The sequence below is a fragment of the Equus caballus genome, chromosome 19 (assembly GCF_041296265.1).
Source record: "Equus caballus isolate H_3958 breed thoroughbred chromosome 19, TB-T2T, whole genome shotgun sequence".
Taxonomy (NCBI): domain Eukaryota; kingdom Metazoa; phylum Chordata; class Mammalia; order Perissodactyla; family Equidae; genus Equus; species Equus caballus.
In genome coordinates, this window is record NC_091702.1 from 19,022,029 (window position 1) to 19,040,717 (window position 18,689).

Consider the following 18,689-nt stretch of genomic DNA (forward strand, 5'->3'; position numbering starts at 1 on the left):
AAGGTAGTGGTGGTAGCTCTGATTTCATCTAGGGCTATCTGACTCCAACATTTGTGCTTTTCCTACTAAACTATGTGGCCTTTTAAAATGTGTGACTAATGTTAAAACAGTCCCATGAAATAAGATGGTGAATCTCCTGACCTCCCCCTGGTCTTTGGAAAACCCTGCTCACATATAACTGACTTGGGGATACATCAGAATTCCATCCTTAACCTATTAAGCTAATCAATGTATATCGAGCACCTATGATGTACGATTGCACTGTGAAGCCCAGAGGAGGCTGCCGAAATGAATAAGGCATTGGCTCTGCCATTAAGGTGTGCACAGCATCATGAACAGAGAGACTCATGCCCTAGTAGCTGACACAGAAAGCCCTGTGTCACATAGCAATTTACTGGATACCTAGGTAGATGGCCTGGAGCTGCACATGTTGGAGGATACTGAGGTGTGGCCCCTGTCCTCAAAAACTATGTATTATTGTAGGAAACACAAGTTAAAACATGGGAAAGTATTACAGAACAAGAAAAGCCAGGAATATTATAAAGTTAGGCCCCAAGTGAAATAGGAATTCAGAAAAGGAAATGATCACTGTGGGTCAGAAATGTAGAAGAAGTTTTCATAAGGAAATAAATTAGACTACTAGCATTTTTTCTGCTTGGCGGTTGCTCTGTAAAAGAGTGGTGGCCAGGAACCCTAGTTTGCACTTAGAAATCAGTGTTTGAGTGGAGTCTCTCTTCACCCTCTGACCCTTGTTTAAAATAACAAACAGAATAACAATTAAATCCATCCACAGCTGATGCATTTAATTGACCTATTTATACTATCTGTGCATGCATTCAATTGGTATATGCATCTATAAATCAGGCATCACAGATGTCTCCCTCTGTCTCTTCTCCCTCCTCCCTACACTTTCTTGCTCCATCCATCCCTCCCTCCCCTTCCTCTCTTCTTTCCCCTTTCCCTTTGTTTTTTTTTCCTGCTGATATTTCTAAGATATGGAGCATAGAATTAGGCACGTTTGGTTAAAGAAAAAAAAGAAAAGATTTCTATTCTAAGATAAGAGACTAGAAGTGTACAGGAGCTAGCTGTTTAGGGAGTCTCCCTTTAAGAGACATTAAACCTGTGTTCCGGATTCTTCTAATAGTCCTGTGATCGTGCTTCTGCAGTACCTAGCACAGTGCTGGCATATACTAGACGCTTAGTAAGCATTGTTCTCTTCTCCACCGTCGTCTTCCACCTTTCCCATAAGTCTTTAGTGATCTAATCTGGGAAGAAGCGAAAAAAACCCATGTAGGAGGGACTGTAAAAAATAGTCTAAGACTGAGGTTTGCATATTTGGAAGAAATTTGATTTTCAGCAGTCAATTTCTGCCAAGTTTCAATATTACAGTGACTAGGTCAATTACTATTGAGCACCCCTGAACTTTTTAGAGGGAAGATAACAATGTAAGTATATTAAAAAATGCATATGCATCTGGGGCAAGCCACATACGCTGTGAAGTAATTGGGATGGTTATTTTTGAAAAAGATATTTCTATCATATCGACTTCTTTCTATTTTTTGTTTTTAATCATTTTAAAACAGATAAAAATCTTCCATAGCTAGTCTGACTCATACTTACTTAAAGACTGAACTGAAGACGCAGCCCCTCCATGCATTTTTTAAAATGATAATTTTTCAAATTATATAAGTATGCACTTTTACCAGAGGAAATCTGTAAAATAAACAAAGGGAGTATAAGAAAACCAGCAAGAGAAAACTATTGTTAGCATTTGGTTCCAAGTTTATCTAGTCTTTTCTTTTTCTTTTCTTTTTTTTTTCGGTGAGGAAGATTGTCCCTTAGCTAACGTCTGTTCCCAATCTTCCTCTTTTGGCTCATGGAAGATTGTCACTGATCTAACATCTATGCCAATCTTCCTCTATTTTATGTGGCATGCCGCCACAGCGTGGCTTGATGAGCGGTGCTAGGTCCGCACCCAGGATCTGAACCCGCGAACCCTGGGCCACCGAAGCAGAGCGTGCAAACTTAAACACTGTGCCTCTGGGCCAGCCCCTTGTCTAGTCTTTTCTATGCTGATTTATAATAAAGGTGTTACATACGTTGGGTTGGGATTGTACTTTCCGGATTTTAGCAGTGCAGACTATGGGAGAAATTGTTCAGTCTGAGAATGGAGCGTGGCAGCTGGCTGGTTCAGAGGTTCTTGGAAGGCTGACTGGACAGTAGCAGAAACAGAAAACAGTTCAGTTAATTGGCATGTGTCCTGAGATTCATGCCGAAGCATAGTGACAGGTTTAGACCTGAGGTGACCTGAAGGTGGCCAGAAATAGAAGCAGGGGGAGAGACAACTTTCCAAGAGCGTCTTTGGACAGACAGAAGACTTCTACTGTCAACCATTTTCTCTCTCTTCTCTGGGTATTAAAGTGACTGAATGCATTTATGCCAGACCATGGTGGCCCAGAGCTCGTATGTATGATGGTTTGGGATGGCAACATGTTTGCAAAGGGAGACAAGGTATTTATTCTGGAACTCCTTTGGTTTACTTATATATGTATTCATTTGGGATAGTTCTGGGGAGTTTGGTGGAAACTATGGGGATGGGAACTATTAATGTCTCCCTTCCCCAGCCACCCCTTGGTGCCCTTCCTGATTATTTCTTTGGAGCCCAGGAACCACCCTACATTCAGGGGGACCATTGGAACCCTGTTTCAACTGACTAGGGATGCAGTGCGATGTCCTAGGCCCATGGTGGTCCAGGAAATCCAGGTCCTTCTGTGTTAGATGACTGACAGCAAATACCCCTTGATTCAGTATATATTTTTTAAGCATCAGCCGTGTGTCAGACACTGTGCAGAATACTGTGCTTATAAAGACTGATAGAAATGGTCTTTGTGCCCAGGAAACAATGTATGGAGAAGTAGATTTGTAAAGAGATCAACATAAGTCTTGGAGGTTGTGGTGGGGTCATGCTGTCTGTCCAATCATGAGATTGAGTAGTGAGTGGGTCCTAATGAATGATTGTTGAATGGTTACATATTATGTTTACCTACTTAATACAGACTTTTATCAAAAGCCGAATCTTGCACATAACCTATTATGCAGAGCTTCTCATGCTATTACTTGTGTTTTGAAACCTGAGCAAATATGTGACTGTCTTTTTTTTCCTGCTGTTTTTACAATGTGCTTTCTTTGGAATAGTTCTTTTTACATACCTCTTTCTCCTTAATTCAACATTTTATCTCATTTATAATCCAGTAAACCAGGAACTTGATGTGAGAAGTTTCCAGTTTTATTATTCCTCTAATGACCTTTAGAGGCAGGTTTCAGGATAGTAGCAGCAGGTGCTGAGACTCTGAGACGCGATAGACTCACTGAGCAATGGTTCTCCACCTTGGGTATTGACCAGGCTTCCCTGATGATCAGATGCTTGTCATGGTTGGCAAATCAATGGGGACTTTGAGCTGCAACTGCAGAGAGTGTCCGAACGTGTATCAAAATGTCTATTTCATGATTGCAAATTGCACAACAATGTGAGTCTGCCACTGTAGACAAAACTGGATCTGGCTTTTGACATTTTTAGAGTAAAATAAAAATTTTAAATTTATAGACGTCCGCTAGTTCTCTTGGGACCACTAGGGGGCAGTGTGTGTACTCCTGACCTAGTTGACCTTCAGTAGATCTCTATGGTTGTGGTTCTTAAACTGTAGCTTGCGTAAGAATCACCTGGAGCAGGCGCCGGCTCCGTGCTCCGCTTCGGTGGCCCAGGGTTTGCTGGTTCGGGTCCTGGGCTGAGGTGGCGTCCCACGTAGCAGAACTAGAAGAACAACTAGAATATACAACAATGTACTGGGGGGTCTTTCAGGAGAGAAGAAAGAGAGGAAGATTGGCAACAGATGTTAGCTCAGGGCCAATCTTCCTCACACACGTGCAAAAAATCACCTGGAGGGCTGGTTAAAACCCCCATTGCTGGGCTCTGCCTTCACTTCCAGCGTTTCTGATTCAGTACATCTAGGTGGGGCCCAAGAATTTGCGTTTTTAGCAAGTTCCCAGGCATTGCTGATGCTGCTGGTCCAGAGACTACACTTTGGGAACACTGATCGAGCAGATTCCCTTAATGTGTGAAACCATTATTACTTCTTTAAAATGAAGATTTGAAGAAAAAAAAAAAACCCACACAAAACCTATTGGAGGATGGATTCTCATTGGTATAGCCATGGTTCTCTGGAAGATTGGAAAATCTGCTCTGTGTTTAAGTGTTTTCAGGGAGGGAGATAATAGCTTTCCTCACAACTTATTCAAACAGTTTTTCAATGGAAAAAACCCATCTGTTATAAAGCCTTTAGCTGAAACTTCATCTTTGTCTTTGACTTTCTGACCTTGGAAAGGTGGCATCATATAGTAATTAAAGACCATTCTCAGTCTTCTCTATTTTCTTCCACCCCATATCCCCAGTCTAAGTAATATATTACTTTAGTACTTTAGTAATGACCTTAATTTAATTTTGATAAACAAAAGGATGTTGAATAGTAAGGCCAATTAGTTTTGATGAGAGAAGGCTGAACTCTTTTAACCTGTACAAGGAATATTTAACAGAAGACATCTAAGTTTTTGGAAGGAAGTTTATCTGACCCGGACATGACAGGCAGAAGTTACTTTAATTTAGAATGCCTCTTTCGAGTAAGGCATTGTATCAGAGATTTATTTGATACAGTTTGCTGCCATTTGTGACTTCCAGTTACTAAATTACTAAATGCCATGTAACACCTAGCCTGTGGGATAGATGTGTGACTTTTTCTTGTACATCAGGGGTAAATCCCAGGTTTTTTGGAGCCTGAGATTTATAAAATCTGGGGGGACCCTCTTAAAAATTACAACTATATCTTATATTTGCATATGTTACAAAAAACATATGCTAATGTGAAAATATTATTTAACTTCTTCCAGGGCTGGAAGCGGTCCATGCTAGTGAGGAGCCTTGAAGGTTAAGTTTCATTAGCTTCAAGGACATTTCCCTTCTGACTGTATTACAGGCCCCTGACACAATTGCTGATACATTGTAGATGCTCAAGGAAATTTTGTGGAGTGAGTTCATGAATTCTTCATCACAGTATCTTCAAAGCAGTGTGATTTCCATTATTTTTGAGCTATTGATGTCACTATCTATGACTCGATGTAGAATATATATTAGCAGGAAGATTTTTTTTTTAAACACAGGATCTAAATCAACCAGTGTTTTTCTGTGTAGAATCAATAACATGTTCATAAGGGCCTCCCATCATAAGCGAAGGACACGAGCAGTGAAGATGAAATGGTGATGAATGGCTTAGGCCAATGAGGATGACAGCGGGATAGATCTGCCAAATAGAACACGGGGCTGGTTAGGTCGGAATTCTGAAGATGCTATTGTTCTGTCTTCTAATTTTTAGAGGAGACAGGGCTGGGGGGTTTTGAATGGTGGAGAATTTGCGCTAAAGTCCTCAAATCAGGATGATTTTAGCAGAGCTGCGGTTACTGCAGGGCACTGGGCGTCGGAGGCCAGGTTCGAGTGAGGATGGACTGACGGCAGGAGAACAAGTGCCGTCTGACCCTGCAGCGCGGTCAGAGCAGTTTGCTTTGGTTGCTCTCGAGTATGTGTGGCCAGGTAAAGATTCATGAGTTTCTGCTTTGAGATGGCAGTAAAAAATTAGGGAAGAATAAATAGTTGCAGCTTCCTCTTGATTAAGGTCAATGCAGTGGCTGGCTAAGGTCTTCCCAGCGATCCTGAAAGAAAATATAATAAAAGTAGAGGATTCAAGACTAGGCAAAACAATTTAAAGATAATCACAAACATCAAAAAGTTTTTTCTTAACGATTTTATTTGGAGTTGTGAGGGGATCATTTAAAAGGAAGGAGGGCCGCGTTATTAGCCCATTGTATGCCTGATCAATATAGACCACCCATCCCTTTTAAATAGTTTATGCATAATAGCTAATAGATTGCCCAGAGAAAACCAAGTATCATTTGTAATTGCTATTTGAATATTTTATGTAAAAGCTAATCTTCTGAAGACTTAGAGAAATCATTGTAGATTAAAATAAGAAATAAAGATTTGCATTTATAAGAAATTAATGATAGTTCTGAAATTGAAGAACCATTTACTGCTGGGAGAAATAAATACAAATTGTAACATCTATCTGATGGAGTTTTGTTTAGATTGCTTCTGGTGATAAACCATCTATAATAATATAAATCAAGAGCTGGTGTTTGCCATAAATTTGCAATGTTTAGCATAATTTTCGTTTGCATTTCATACTAAAGTGACACCAAGAAATATGAGATTACTAGTTAGTTATTAAGTGAAAATGACTTTCATGTCTGTAGTCATTTTTAGAAACAGTTACATGTAATTCATTTAGGGAGCAGAGAAAATTAATTTGCAGCTGTGGTGGGATCTAGCACATTAAAACAAAAAGGGAAGTGGCATATAGTAAGAAACTTTTGGAACATAAGGGTGAGTTCATTTTTAACCCCTCATTTTGATTTCTCTCTAACTTCTCAGTACCTTATGGTACCCTTCAGGTCATCACACTTTCGTTTGTTGACCCCAGAACATTATACTAACAGCTTAAGGAACAGGAAAGTTGGTACTCATTCTCAAATTATGTCATTACATTGGACGGTACAAGCTTATTCATACCTAGGGGGATAGAGGGTCAGGCAGCAGCAGTGGCAGTATGGCGCCATTTATTAATTTTAATTAGTGTTTTCATTAGGAGGTGTCACATTAGATTCTGACTTTTAAAAAATGACACTATCTACTTTCATTTGTTTCACTGCATTACAGATCAGCAGTGATGTTAAAGTTAAATTCTGTAAATAATTTGTCTTTGAGAAATCTAGCCTCAGACTTTGTGAGCTTAAAAAATACATAGCTAATGTTTCCTAAGCATTTACCATGTTGCAGACCACTATTCTGAATGCTTTATATGTGTTAATTCATTTGTGTTATCTTGATGACTGGAGCCCTTTTAGGCAAAGTCATGCGTTCATTTATTCAGATACTGCTTACTGAGTGCTATCTCGTGTCAGCCACGAGCTAGGTTGGAAGTGCTAATGTTTTGGAGGAAGTGGGGGGAAGATCATATTTAAAAGTTTATAAAAAATAAGTCCGACTTCTGGTCAACATGCTAAGTCCGATATTTTGAGGCCTCTCTTCTTAAAATACCTATCAAAACTAGAAAAAATATTCTAAAAACGTAATAAAAACCAATATTATGTAAAAATTGTAAATTAGACCTGTAGTGGGACCAGCGAGGGAACAGAGCTGCCAAGTCGCGGTGAGTTGAGCTAAGTGTGGGCTTGCTAGTCTCTGAGTCTGGAAGCAGATAGGGGTGGCTCAGGGGTTTGAGAGACTAAAGGAGAATAACAGTGCCCCAAAGCAGACTCACATGTGAAATTAGGAACCGTCCCATCCTGGCCGTCCTCCATCCTTCCAGTTGCTACCTGGGACACCGATTTCCAGGAAGCTGTGTGTTTAGCACTGGAAGGACAGAATCAGCCCCATGACCAGGACTTGAGCCAAGCCTCCTGCTGCCTGGGTTTACGGGTCTGTAGAAAGCCTGACCCTGGGGCAGCGACTCTGAGCCAACAAGATAAGAAGCCTGGTTCTGGACTGATTGCCCAGGAGGACAGGTGGAAGGAACTACAGATCACCCAGTGCTACTGATTTGGAAAAAGTCTCAGTGTGCTGGGGTATCACATGGGACTGTTTTTATTTTTCCTAATCGTTGCTTTCAATTATGTTAGGTTGCTTCCCCTTTTCCCATCCTTACAACAAGTCACTAACTGATTCCAAAGTTTTCCAGTCACTTTCATTTATTAACTTATTCTAGCTCAATTTAAGTCTTATATCTTCAAAGTCTGGCTCTTCCTTTCTGCCATCACAAGCTAGAGCTGAAGCCCTGGTGGTTTGAAGGGGCCAGCAAGGGCAAAGGCCGGTTGTGGTCTGGCTCTGAGGCGTCTTCTTCTTCTCCCGTTTCCTCCAGCAGCCCTAGCTCCGCCTGGGGAGGGGAAGGTAGAGAGAAGGGCTGAAGGAGGCTGGCTCCTGCTAGTCATGGGAGTGGTGCCTGACGTTCCTTAGACTTGGTTCGGTTCTGTCTGAGGTTGGTGCCCTCTATTTTAGGTGGTGTCCCTGGTGTTCCTGGGGAAAGTGTGCACCTTCAACTCAGTCTGTCTCTGGGGATCATCGCAGAGAAGGGCTGCACAGTTTCCCTTTAGGTCCTGCCAGTAGTCCACATGCCCAACTGCTTTTTTGGTGGATGGGTGATCACTTGATCCAGTAGCCACACTGAGCGCAACAACTTCTTCCCCTCCTCTCGTCTCAGTGCTCCTTCGCATGAAGCGAAAGTAACCCTTGTGAGTTTGTGGAGAGCTGAGATGGGGTGGGCTTACTGCACCTTGGTACCTACAAGCCCTACTTTGTGAACTCCGCCAACAGGGTCTCCTAACTTTGGTTCACACATTTGTGGACCGGAATCAGGTACTCATTTACGGAAGACTTCAAAATGTGGGGGGATTCATGCTAAGTACTTCCAAGAATGTATCTACTAATGTCAAGATATCTATTAAAATATTAGAAATATAATTTAGATCTAGGCCAAATAGATTGTGGAGAGCAGAGAATATAGAAAATATTTTCTATCCAATAAATGTAAAGAAAGTGTAAATACAAACTGCTGGTATACAGAAGCCACAAAATGAGATGGTAAAAATAAGTACAGTTATACTTCCAATGAAAATGTATGCAATTATATTTACCTTACCTATTAAAAGACAGAAACTAGCAAATTAGATTTTTAAAAAAAATGCAGCTACAGATGTAAAAGAATGTATGGCAAAATTTAAAATAAAATAACAGAACAAGCTATGACTAAGAAAATGCTAATGAAATGAAAGTTGTTATAAAAATGTTAACACCAGACAAATAGAGTTTAAGGTAAAACAAAATAACACAATTATACATTATCATGGGTTAGAAGACACACTACATAATGATAAAAGCAGTACACCAAGTACATACAATAATCATCAACTTGTAAACCTTTAAAAACATAGCCTCAAATATATAAAGAAGTAAACTGTTAAAATTGCAAAGAATAATTTCCAAGGTAACTAATGGAGGATTTCAATATACATCTTTCATGATCCAAAACCAAGCAAAGAAAAACATTTAGTAAGTAAGAGTCTTGATCAGTAAAATGCACAGGCTGGAAGGGGTGTGTGTGTGTGTGTACAGACACATACACATATCCAAGTTCCTATAAACAAAGAATACAGATTATTGAGTACACATGTACACAAAACTTTTAAACACAACTACACAAAAACTTTCCATATATAAATGATAGGCATTTTTGTATTCATAGTTTTTGAAGATCACTATCATTCAGATAGTGTAAGCACTGGCTCTTTGACATCTGCGTAATTTAATTAAGAGATCAACAATATTCAGTTCTTCTCTGTGTTATGAGGAAAAACTTGTCCTCTACCATCTTAGATCTCGTGGTTAGGGGCCTGAAAATTAATTGACAACAGACGTATTAACAGGAGAAAAGTTCATATTCGTGCATGCAGGGGTACTCTGTAGGGAGTAGCACACCGAACAGCTAGGGGTAAGTGTTTATGTTCCAGCTTAATAAGAGTGGTGAGGGAGCTTAAGGCTTCAAAGGATGGAAAGTTCTGATGATGTTTGCTTACACAATTTTTTTGGAATGTCCTGGTGCCCAAGGCCAGTTGCACCCATGACTGGAGACCTCTCTAGAGTAGAAGGGGTGGGGTTTGTGGCAGATGACTCTTATAAATCTCTGCTTTGGTCAGAGAGGGAAAGTTCACATAAGATTTCTTTTTGCATCTCTAGCTCAGATGTTTTCACTTTGATATACTCTTCATACCATTCCTGTGGGTTGTTGGTTGCTTCATTTCCCCTATGTGAAATTTCTTGGAAAGAAGCTGTGTTGATTGCTCTGGAGAGAAGACTCAGGTTAGAAGTTGTGAGGTAAAAGATCTGCAAAAGGAGAGAAGAACATAGATTAGAATGAGGAAAAAAAGAAAGTAAAAAATTAATGTTTGGAGCAGACTATAACCCTAGTTTCTGAGTCTACAGTGCAGCTAGTCGAGATGATTTTAAACACTAGGTGTGAAGTATTTTTAGGTGGTGGAGTGAGGCATGTTGGTGGCAATCTGACGGATTTGCTGGTTTGAAGTTTGAATGTCTTTGGTGATGGCATACATATCAGTGTCACAGTCATGGTTATTTTCGGGAGCAGAGCACGGAGGAACGAAGTGTTGTGGTGAACTTCCTGAGCAGTCCATACAGCAGCTGCTCCAGGCATAAAAGTTGCCCGTTACAGTGTCTGTGGTGGTGGTGAGTCCTTTGAAATTTATGTCAAGTCATTTGGCTTCAGCCCTCAGGACTCCTTTAGATCCTTGGGGGAAAGGGCAGCTACAAGACAACCTAGAGTTGTCTGGGTTAGTCGGGTTTTAGTTCTCAGTGATGTGCAGTGAGGAGAATGGAAGAAAGAGTAGAAATGTTAATTTAGAGGAGTGTAGCCAGATATTGAAGGGAACTAGAAGAATGGAGAATTTGGTAAGGACTGACAAAATGTGTAAGATGACAGGATCCAGTCCAGCTTACAGGTAGATAGTAAAACCTCAAAGACAATGAACGGGACTAGAGTCTGATAACATAAGTGTGGGTTGTAGTTTTCCCTTTAAACAAAATTTTTCTCTATAATAATCCCATTTTAATAAAAAATAAAGTAAGATTAGTCTTGCTTACAAAACAAGACTGGTCTCATTATATTTGGCCTGATTATTTATATAAGTATTACAAGAAGGGTAGTTGAACACATAGGCCTTTTTAAAAATTTGCTGTGCTGGAACTTTTATAAGGAATCTCAGGTTGGACTTTAATAGACTTTCAAGGCTAGAAAGCCAAGCCAAAAACTTGTCACTTGCACTTGCAGTATAGATTTGAACAAAATCCTCCATTTCCGAGGTCCCCAGAATGTCCTGATTCCTAGACCTTCAAAGAAGTTAGCTTTCCTATTCACCTGTAAGGCTGGGAAGCCTATAAGCCAGGTACCAGGACAGGTTTCTCAAGAGGGCTTTGTAAGCATTGGCTCCATAAAGTCAACCTTAGTTCCTTCAAACTCTCTGATCATATATGATTCTATGCATCATTTTAAAATATGACATTCCAATCAAAGCCTTGGTAGTATAAGCAATGTTTCCAATTATGTCCTGTTACAAAGAGGATGGATTCTTATTTGATTTATGCAAATAGCTATATTTCCATGAAAGTAAGGATATCTAACAAGAGTTTCCAAATTCTGGAGGGATCAGGCAGGGAGAAGAAGATAAATGTTTAAATGTTTAATTTCTGTTTACAAAAGTATAATTTGCAAAATTGTTGTAAGTTATAGATAGCTTAAGAGAAAAGTTTCTTTAAATCTAGCAGCAATATTCCAAACAAAAGCCATAATCATCCTTTATCTGTTTATTCAGTCCCGTGTAATTAATTCCTGTTCTGCTTGATGTTGGATTAGGAGTTTCGTGAACCTATCAGCTTCTCCACTAGAGTTCTGGAGATCTGACTTAGTTCGGTGGTATGATCTCAAAGTTATTTAAGCAATGCCATTCAAAGCCTGTACCCTAGAGTACCTGACATAGTCCTTTTTCATGGATCTTCAAGAAACTTCCTTTTTGTTGACGATAAGCACTCTCACCAGTAACTGATTGCAAGAGCTTTCAGGAAAGCATAAGAATAAAACAATATCTGTGGCTGACAAAAGACTGAAAATAGCTGTGGTTAAAGATCTAATGAGAGTTCATCATAAAAGTAATGCAACTGACAAAGAAATTTGGTTGTTTCTGTGACATATAATATTTTAAAATAAAGCCTGGAGATATGACTGATAACGTTTACTGTTGTTTTCTAATATCAGGCAAAATAGTACCAGGACATATCACGGACAGTGAGGGCATTGACAGACGTCTAGGAATTTCATACAATTTCTGAATACTTATATTAATAATATTTACCTGTACAAAAAAAATAATCTAGGGAAGGTTAAGCATCTCTTCTTATTTGACAATACTTTCATGCAATTCAACATACCTAATTAATTTTTAAGATTTCTCTTTTTACAAAGTGGAAGAACAAATCCTTTGAGATTTTCCAGGAGCCCTCTGGGAAATTTCGAAGTCAGTTTAAGATCAAGATTTTATTTAGGATTTGACTTTGAGAAGGTGAAATATCAAAGTTGTCAACATGTCAAAAAGTTTGAACCCTTGATTAAATAGGATCACAGGTCACTGTGAAACAATCCTTAGTTATCTGTTTGACAAAGTGATAATGAAAGATTGCAAAAATGATTATAGGACGTGAGATGATTAAAAAACAACTTGGCTCTTTCAGTCGTGAGAAGCCTCAATGCGCTTAAGTAGTGAAGAACATGATGAAGACAATGCAGGGAAATATTCTGATAAGAAAGTATCTTTGTTTTCTAGGCATATTCCTTAAAGGGTAAAGAAAAACCTTTTCCAATCCCTTATTAAGAGAGAACCATAGCCCAAGAAAACTTTGTTGTTTATTAATAGAGAGAGAAAACCAAACTCTGCTGTTTCATTCAGGTACTGTCAACAATAAAGCTCATTTAAAAAAAACCTTATAAACAAATCCATCCAACCTTAGCCAGCTTGGACCATGCAGCGTGAAATTCCTTTTCTACAAACCTTCTACAACTTTTTGTATCTGTTCAGGTTTGATCCTATTCTTTTCTTCTTTCTCATTGTGGAACAACCAGTCATTTTACTTTAGGACAAAATTACTCTCTTTTTTCCTTTAGCAATAACACGGTCTACATTCCTTGCATACTTTTCACATAAAGTAGTTTCCCTTCATCCTTGTTATTTCTGGTATTTTCATTCACATTTTTTATTACAGTTTATTTTTATTGCTACTAACTGTTATGGACCCCTCTCAGATTCGTATGTTGAAGCCCTAACCCTCAATGTGAATATATTTGGCGATAGGGCTTTGAGGAGGTTGTTCAGGTTAAATGAGCTGCTAAGGGTGAGGCCCTAATCTGATAGAACTAGTGTCCATATAAGAAAAGGAAGAGATACTAGAGACTTCTCTCTGTGTGTGTGCACAGAGGAAAGGCTATGTGAGCACATTGCGGGAAGGCAGCTGTCTGTAAGCCAGGAAGAGAGTTCTCATCAGAAACTAACCTTGCTGGCACCTTGATCTTGGACTTCCAGCCTCCAGAACCATGAGAAAATAACTGTCTGTTGTTTAAGCTATCCAGTCTGTTGTATCTTTTTATGACAGCGTGAGCTGACAAATACGGAAGACTTTATTTTACAGAGAAAACTAGGAAGGAGATAATTGTGAATTTTCGCTCTTATATCAGCATTTTGTAGCAGATTAGCAAAACTTATGAATATACCATCTCACGATTTAAAGATATATGCTTCTTGATAGTACAGTTTCTCAATGTGGCAGTGACAAACAGAACACATGGCTATCCTTGGGAGATACAAACCAAGAGTCACAGTACCCCAAGGACTAGACTAGTTCTAACCAAAAAGTTTTCACCTGTAAATCTAAATTTTGGAAAATTTCTTTTTGAAAAAATAAGAAGCTCTTACTACCTTTGCTCAACCAGACCCCAAGCAGAGATCTGGGAGTCTGGTAAGAAAGCTTATGATTCCAGGTAGGTGATGCTGAAACGGGAAGTCTCAGCACTACAGAGGCAATGGGGAAGGAGATGACAGCGATCCTTATGGGCTGAGACCCTACAGCGTGTAGACTTAGACGACCTCCCTGAGAGTTTGCCATGGGTAGCAGAAACTTTACTTGTGTACCTCATGTCTCAGGTCCCCAAACTAATGATTGGCTATCTCTGAACACAGACCTGACAATCTCTGCCCCATGGCAGGCAGAAAACCAGAGCCAAGCTCTCAGAATACGGAATTGAGACAGAAGGAGAAACTCATCTGGTTTTATTGGTGACCCACAGCAAGTTTGTCCAGGCGGTCACCAATCTGTGGAGAACTGCAAACTCACCAGTTTGTGAGGCTGGCTTGAACAACAGGCTTATGGGACCTATGCCTGCGTTCTATCTTATGATTCTCCTTCTTATGATAAACAGCACTTAGACAGCACAACACAAAACAGTAGCAGAAAAGAAAGCTTACTTTTGCCAGTTTGGTCAGAGATCACAAGAGCCCAGCTGCAGTGAACAAGAGTGAATGAGGACGTCTGACTATCTCATCCTTGTTGCCAAAATGATTAGGAGGAAAATCTTTTCTTTGGTCAACTTAGATTCAAGTGTTTGGGGGCCTATGAATTAATTGACAACAGAGAGATTAATAGGAGAAAATTTTATTACTTATGCATGCAGGACACCTGTAGAATAACCAAGTGACTGACTGACTTAGCCACATGGACGTGGCAGTTGGACGTGGCAGTCAAGAATGACACAGCTTTACCAAAACATTCCCTAGCATGAGTTCACCAAAATGAAAACTCATCTCAACCAAAACTGTGTTCCTTGCTAACTATGGTTCAGTAATAGAATGTGTGAAGTTCTAAAGTCACATTAACATTTCTTGCGGTGTTAAAGAAATTGCTTGGTGGCACTCTGGATTACAGATAGTTTTCTAGAAATTTAAGTCTAATACAATTTCCTTGTGATGCATGAAATTTGTGTTTACCTTTCCATGTTCGCCGGGGCTGCTGGCTTTGGGTCTCTCTGAAGGTACACATTTCCCTTGAGGTCTTCCTTCTTTATAGGAATTGGGAAGACCCCTGAGGGAGGCATGGGGATTCCTAGGACTTGGGGCCCAGGCTGGATTGGGCTGGGCTGTTGTGGTGTCCAGGAGCAGATATAAACTAAGTCATTGTCAGGGAGGGCGGCTACAGTTGGTGTTAGAGAGAGAGTATCACATGTCCACCTCCAGATCCTGGCTGTAGGCAATGAGGTCAGAAATCAGTTCTAAAAGCCCTCTGTGGCTTCCAGAGCCCTGAGAATAAAACCAGAACTCCTCGGCCTGAAAGGCCCTGTCTGCTTTACCAAGCGTCTCATCATTGGAGCCAATTTGGCCTTCCTTCAGATACTCTGGAGGCCAAGTGTTTTCCCCTCGTAATGCCTCTGCTCATTCTGTTTCTTCCGCCTGAGTGCCATCCCTGAGCTCTTCTATGGCTATCTTCTCTTCACCCTTTCGGGTCACAGTATCACCTCTCAGTGAGGCCTTTGCTAATTAATGAGTCTTAGTAAGCTTCCTCTATTTCAGCCCCCTGATTGCTTCCATCTCAGCACTTCACATTTTGTATTTATTTAAGTATTTTTACAAATGCATTTTCTCTTCTATTTAGGTTATCAATACAAAGTGAATATGCGCTTTCTTTTGTTTGTACCACCTGCAGCTGAAACTGTCATTACAGCACCCATGTCCCCTCTCCTTTACCACTGCACACCTGCCAGGCTTTCAGCTGCCAGCATTTGCATTTCTTTGCCTGAAGACTTACTTGGCTTCTGGAAGCTGACTCTGCATACCTGTGCTTCCACCTGAAATGCTAGAAAGGGAGTAGCCCTCAACCAGTGACCGATAGGAATTAGTGTGTCAATGCCCAGGCTCCCTCCTCCCTTGGGGGCTAGTCATCTAAAGTGTTGGCTGGCTCATAGTGCATCACTTTTTGGCCAACTCTCCTTCGCTGTCTCATTTCACCACTCCCTTACCAGTGTTTTCTGCACCTCCCAAATGAATTACTTATGCTGAAATCCTAGTGTTGGGGGATGCTTCTGGCACATGTAGGTGACAGTAAGTATTTGTCAAATGGATGAATGAGTGGGTGGATGCCTGGGTGGTTGGGTGGATGGATGGAATAATAGATGAAGAGTAGGTTACAAATGGAGTTCAAGGCTAGAGGAGGTGCAAGCTTTCAAACTAAGACTGAAAAAACAAAGGTGTGATGAGCTCATTTTAAGTGGGGTTAGTTGGCTCACAAAAAACAGGGAAGCCCACCTGAAAGTGTAGGTACAGGCAGTTTACAGAGAATCTAATATGGGATGTTTAAAGGCTAAGGTTTCCTTTAGGCCCACTGCCCAATTATTGATGATTGTATGGATGCTTGACTTACGTATAGTTTTTACATTTATTGTTTTCTTAGAGTATTTACCTAAAGCATTAAAATGTGCAGTGCAAACTCATAAATAAAGTTCCACGTGAATTTTATTCAGGTTAGGTGCAGTTAACGATCCACGCAATCCTCTTTCAGAAATATATGTGGAAGTGAGAACTGGGCTGTAGGTGGAATCAGATGGTGAGATTTAGTGAGCGCCACGGAGAGAAGTGATCGCAAAAAAGGGACTGCAGCTGTGGAGGGTGATGTAACTGATTTCAGTGCGGGAAGTACTCTTAGGTGTTTTTATCAGTGTTATTGTTGTGTCCCTGGACAGGTTCACAGAGTTGTTTAGGGGCCTACTAGAACTCCAGAATCAGAAATCATTTCTATTTTCAGCAGATTGTGAGTATGGAGACTAAGCTAGACTGTGAGTTTCCTGATGGCAAGAGAAGAACATCCAAGTCTGACCCCAGTGAGGGCGGTGCTTGGCACACAGGTGACTGAATGCATGAAAAGTGTGAGTGATGGGGCCAACCTGCTCTTATCACTACTGTTGTTTTCAACTGCAGGACAATGGATATGGACTAGTAAATCACCCATCACTGAGTAAAGCATTCCTCAAATCATGCAAGAATTTAATTCTCACACTCCAGGCCCCACACATTTAAAAATTAAAGCTAATGTGTCTAGAATCCTGTAAATTTGTATAAACTTTCTATAATGAAATATTAATATAATGGTGCTGATTGAAAAATATTTGTGTTTAAACAAGCATTAGGTATGAAACATGCCAATGGAACATATTGTTCAGAAATAATTTCCAGGAAAAAAGTTAACCTCTTTTCATGAATTGGCCTGCTTTTTCTTCATGCATATTGCTACTTATGCAATTCTGTTTCTTTTTTAATTTTGGCTACCCAAGAGCTCAGAACTTAATTTGCAGCTGAATTTTCCTAAGCACATGAGAACTTACGGCTTTTGGATTTACCTTCTAAATTTCTCCTTGTTTTTAAAATCCGTTCTGAATTTTCTTTTTCCTTGGCCTGAATTTTTTTGTATTGCCTATATTTTGCTCTCTTACTTTATGTGTTTATGTAAGTCACCAGAAGCTTTTTGTGGAAAATGGAGGGATAAATGATTTATGTATAAAACATAAAGAATCTATTTTTATTGCATTACTACACTTTTTTTTTTTTCCAAGTCCAAATGTTTGTGAAGAACAGCAACTGGCTGTGGTGGGACGTCCACACCCGTGTGGTCAAGCATTCACATGCACCATCAAGCTCTGGAAACAGGGCTGCACGGGACCAAGATGGTGTGTGGGTTATGAAAGAAGGTGACAGTCCTTCTGCTATGTCCTTTTGATTACTAAAAATCAAAGCCAAAAGCCTCAACTATGTCTAAAGATTTCATCCAATAAATTTTAGAAAATAATTATTATAGTTGAGTAGACAAGCGTAAGATATGTCCACCAGAAACTTTCAGAATTAGATTTTCCTTCAGACAGGATATATTACTACTTGACTTTAGGCCTCGTTTATGTGTGAGGTGTTTTGTGTCAGATGCCACTAATTTTACCTCATGACGTGATAGACTATTGAAAACTGGAGATCAGAAGACTGAGAGAAACAAGGAATATTGTGCTGGTTTGCTAAATTTAGCGCGACTTGGATCCGGGGCGTCTACGGTGGAGGACGGCCATCTGACCTGCCCTTGATTCTCTCGCACCACTTTGAAACCTAGAGCTTCTTTAACCTTATTATGGCCTTTGAATTAGGGTTACCTCGGCGGGCTGGGAGAGGAGAGAAAAAGCAAGCACGGTGCTTTCTATGAATCAAGGCTTCCTGTGGACTCTTTTTTCCAAAGTTTTAAAATAATTTTACAAAACATCTAACTTCTTACTACAAAGAGTTGCTAATGGGTTAAGTTTTATGTAAATGAGTCAACTGGGCCTGAATTCAGGATACTTAAAGGTAAAAAAGCGTGGCTTTAGATTAATGAATTTATTATTAGTAGTAGTAGTAGTCTGACTACTCCTATTATTACCAGAGGAAAGTTGGGGACATTTATAAATAACTGGGTTTTCCACTGTATAGAAATAGCAGAATACTGATAATGTAGAACTCAATAAAATATTATAAGACTAAATCACTTATAATGATGGATATTTACACATAGCATCGTGTGTGTGTGTGTGTGTGTGTGTAACTTTCGGATGGATAGCCTTTTTTGGTCTACACTCAGGACCTTTAAACAAAGTGTAAATCAGAAAACTTCTGGCTCTTACTAGCTCTGTGGCCCTAGGCAAAGTTCCTAAATTCCTCTGTGCCTTAGTCTGTAAAGTTAGAAAAATAATATCATGCATGAGTATTAAGAGGATTAACGAAAACACATTTAACACGTGTGGGACAATGCTTGGTACACAGTAGGGACTCAATATGTTTATTCATTAGAGTACCTGTTTTTGAAAATGGCTTTTCATTTAAATATTCTGTACTCCTCCCCGCCATGAGGTTTAATC

At 39.8% G+C, this 18,689-nt stretch overlaps 1 protein-coding gene across 1 annotated transcript in view; it reads left to right on the top strand.

Moving 5' to 3' along the window:
- The first annotated feature begins 5,484 nt into the window (after positions 1-5,484).
- The window catches only part of EGFEM1 (EGF like and EMI domain containing 1), a 453,091-nt gene continuing 439,886 nt past the window's right edge, over positions 5,485-18,689 (top strand). The window contains exons 1-2 of the mRNA XM_070242505.1: positions 5,485-5,638; positions 10,343-10,399. Of these exons, the coding sequence (XP_070098606.1) occupies positions 5,485-5,638; positions 10,343-10,399 (211 nt within the window). The remainder of the gene's footprint in view (positions 5,639-10,342; positions 10,400-18,689) is intronic.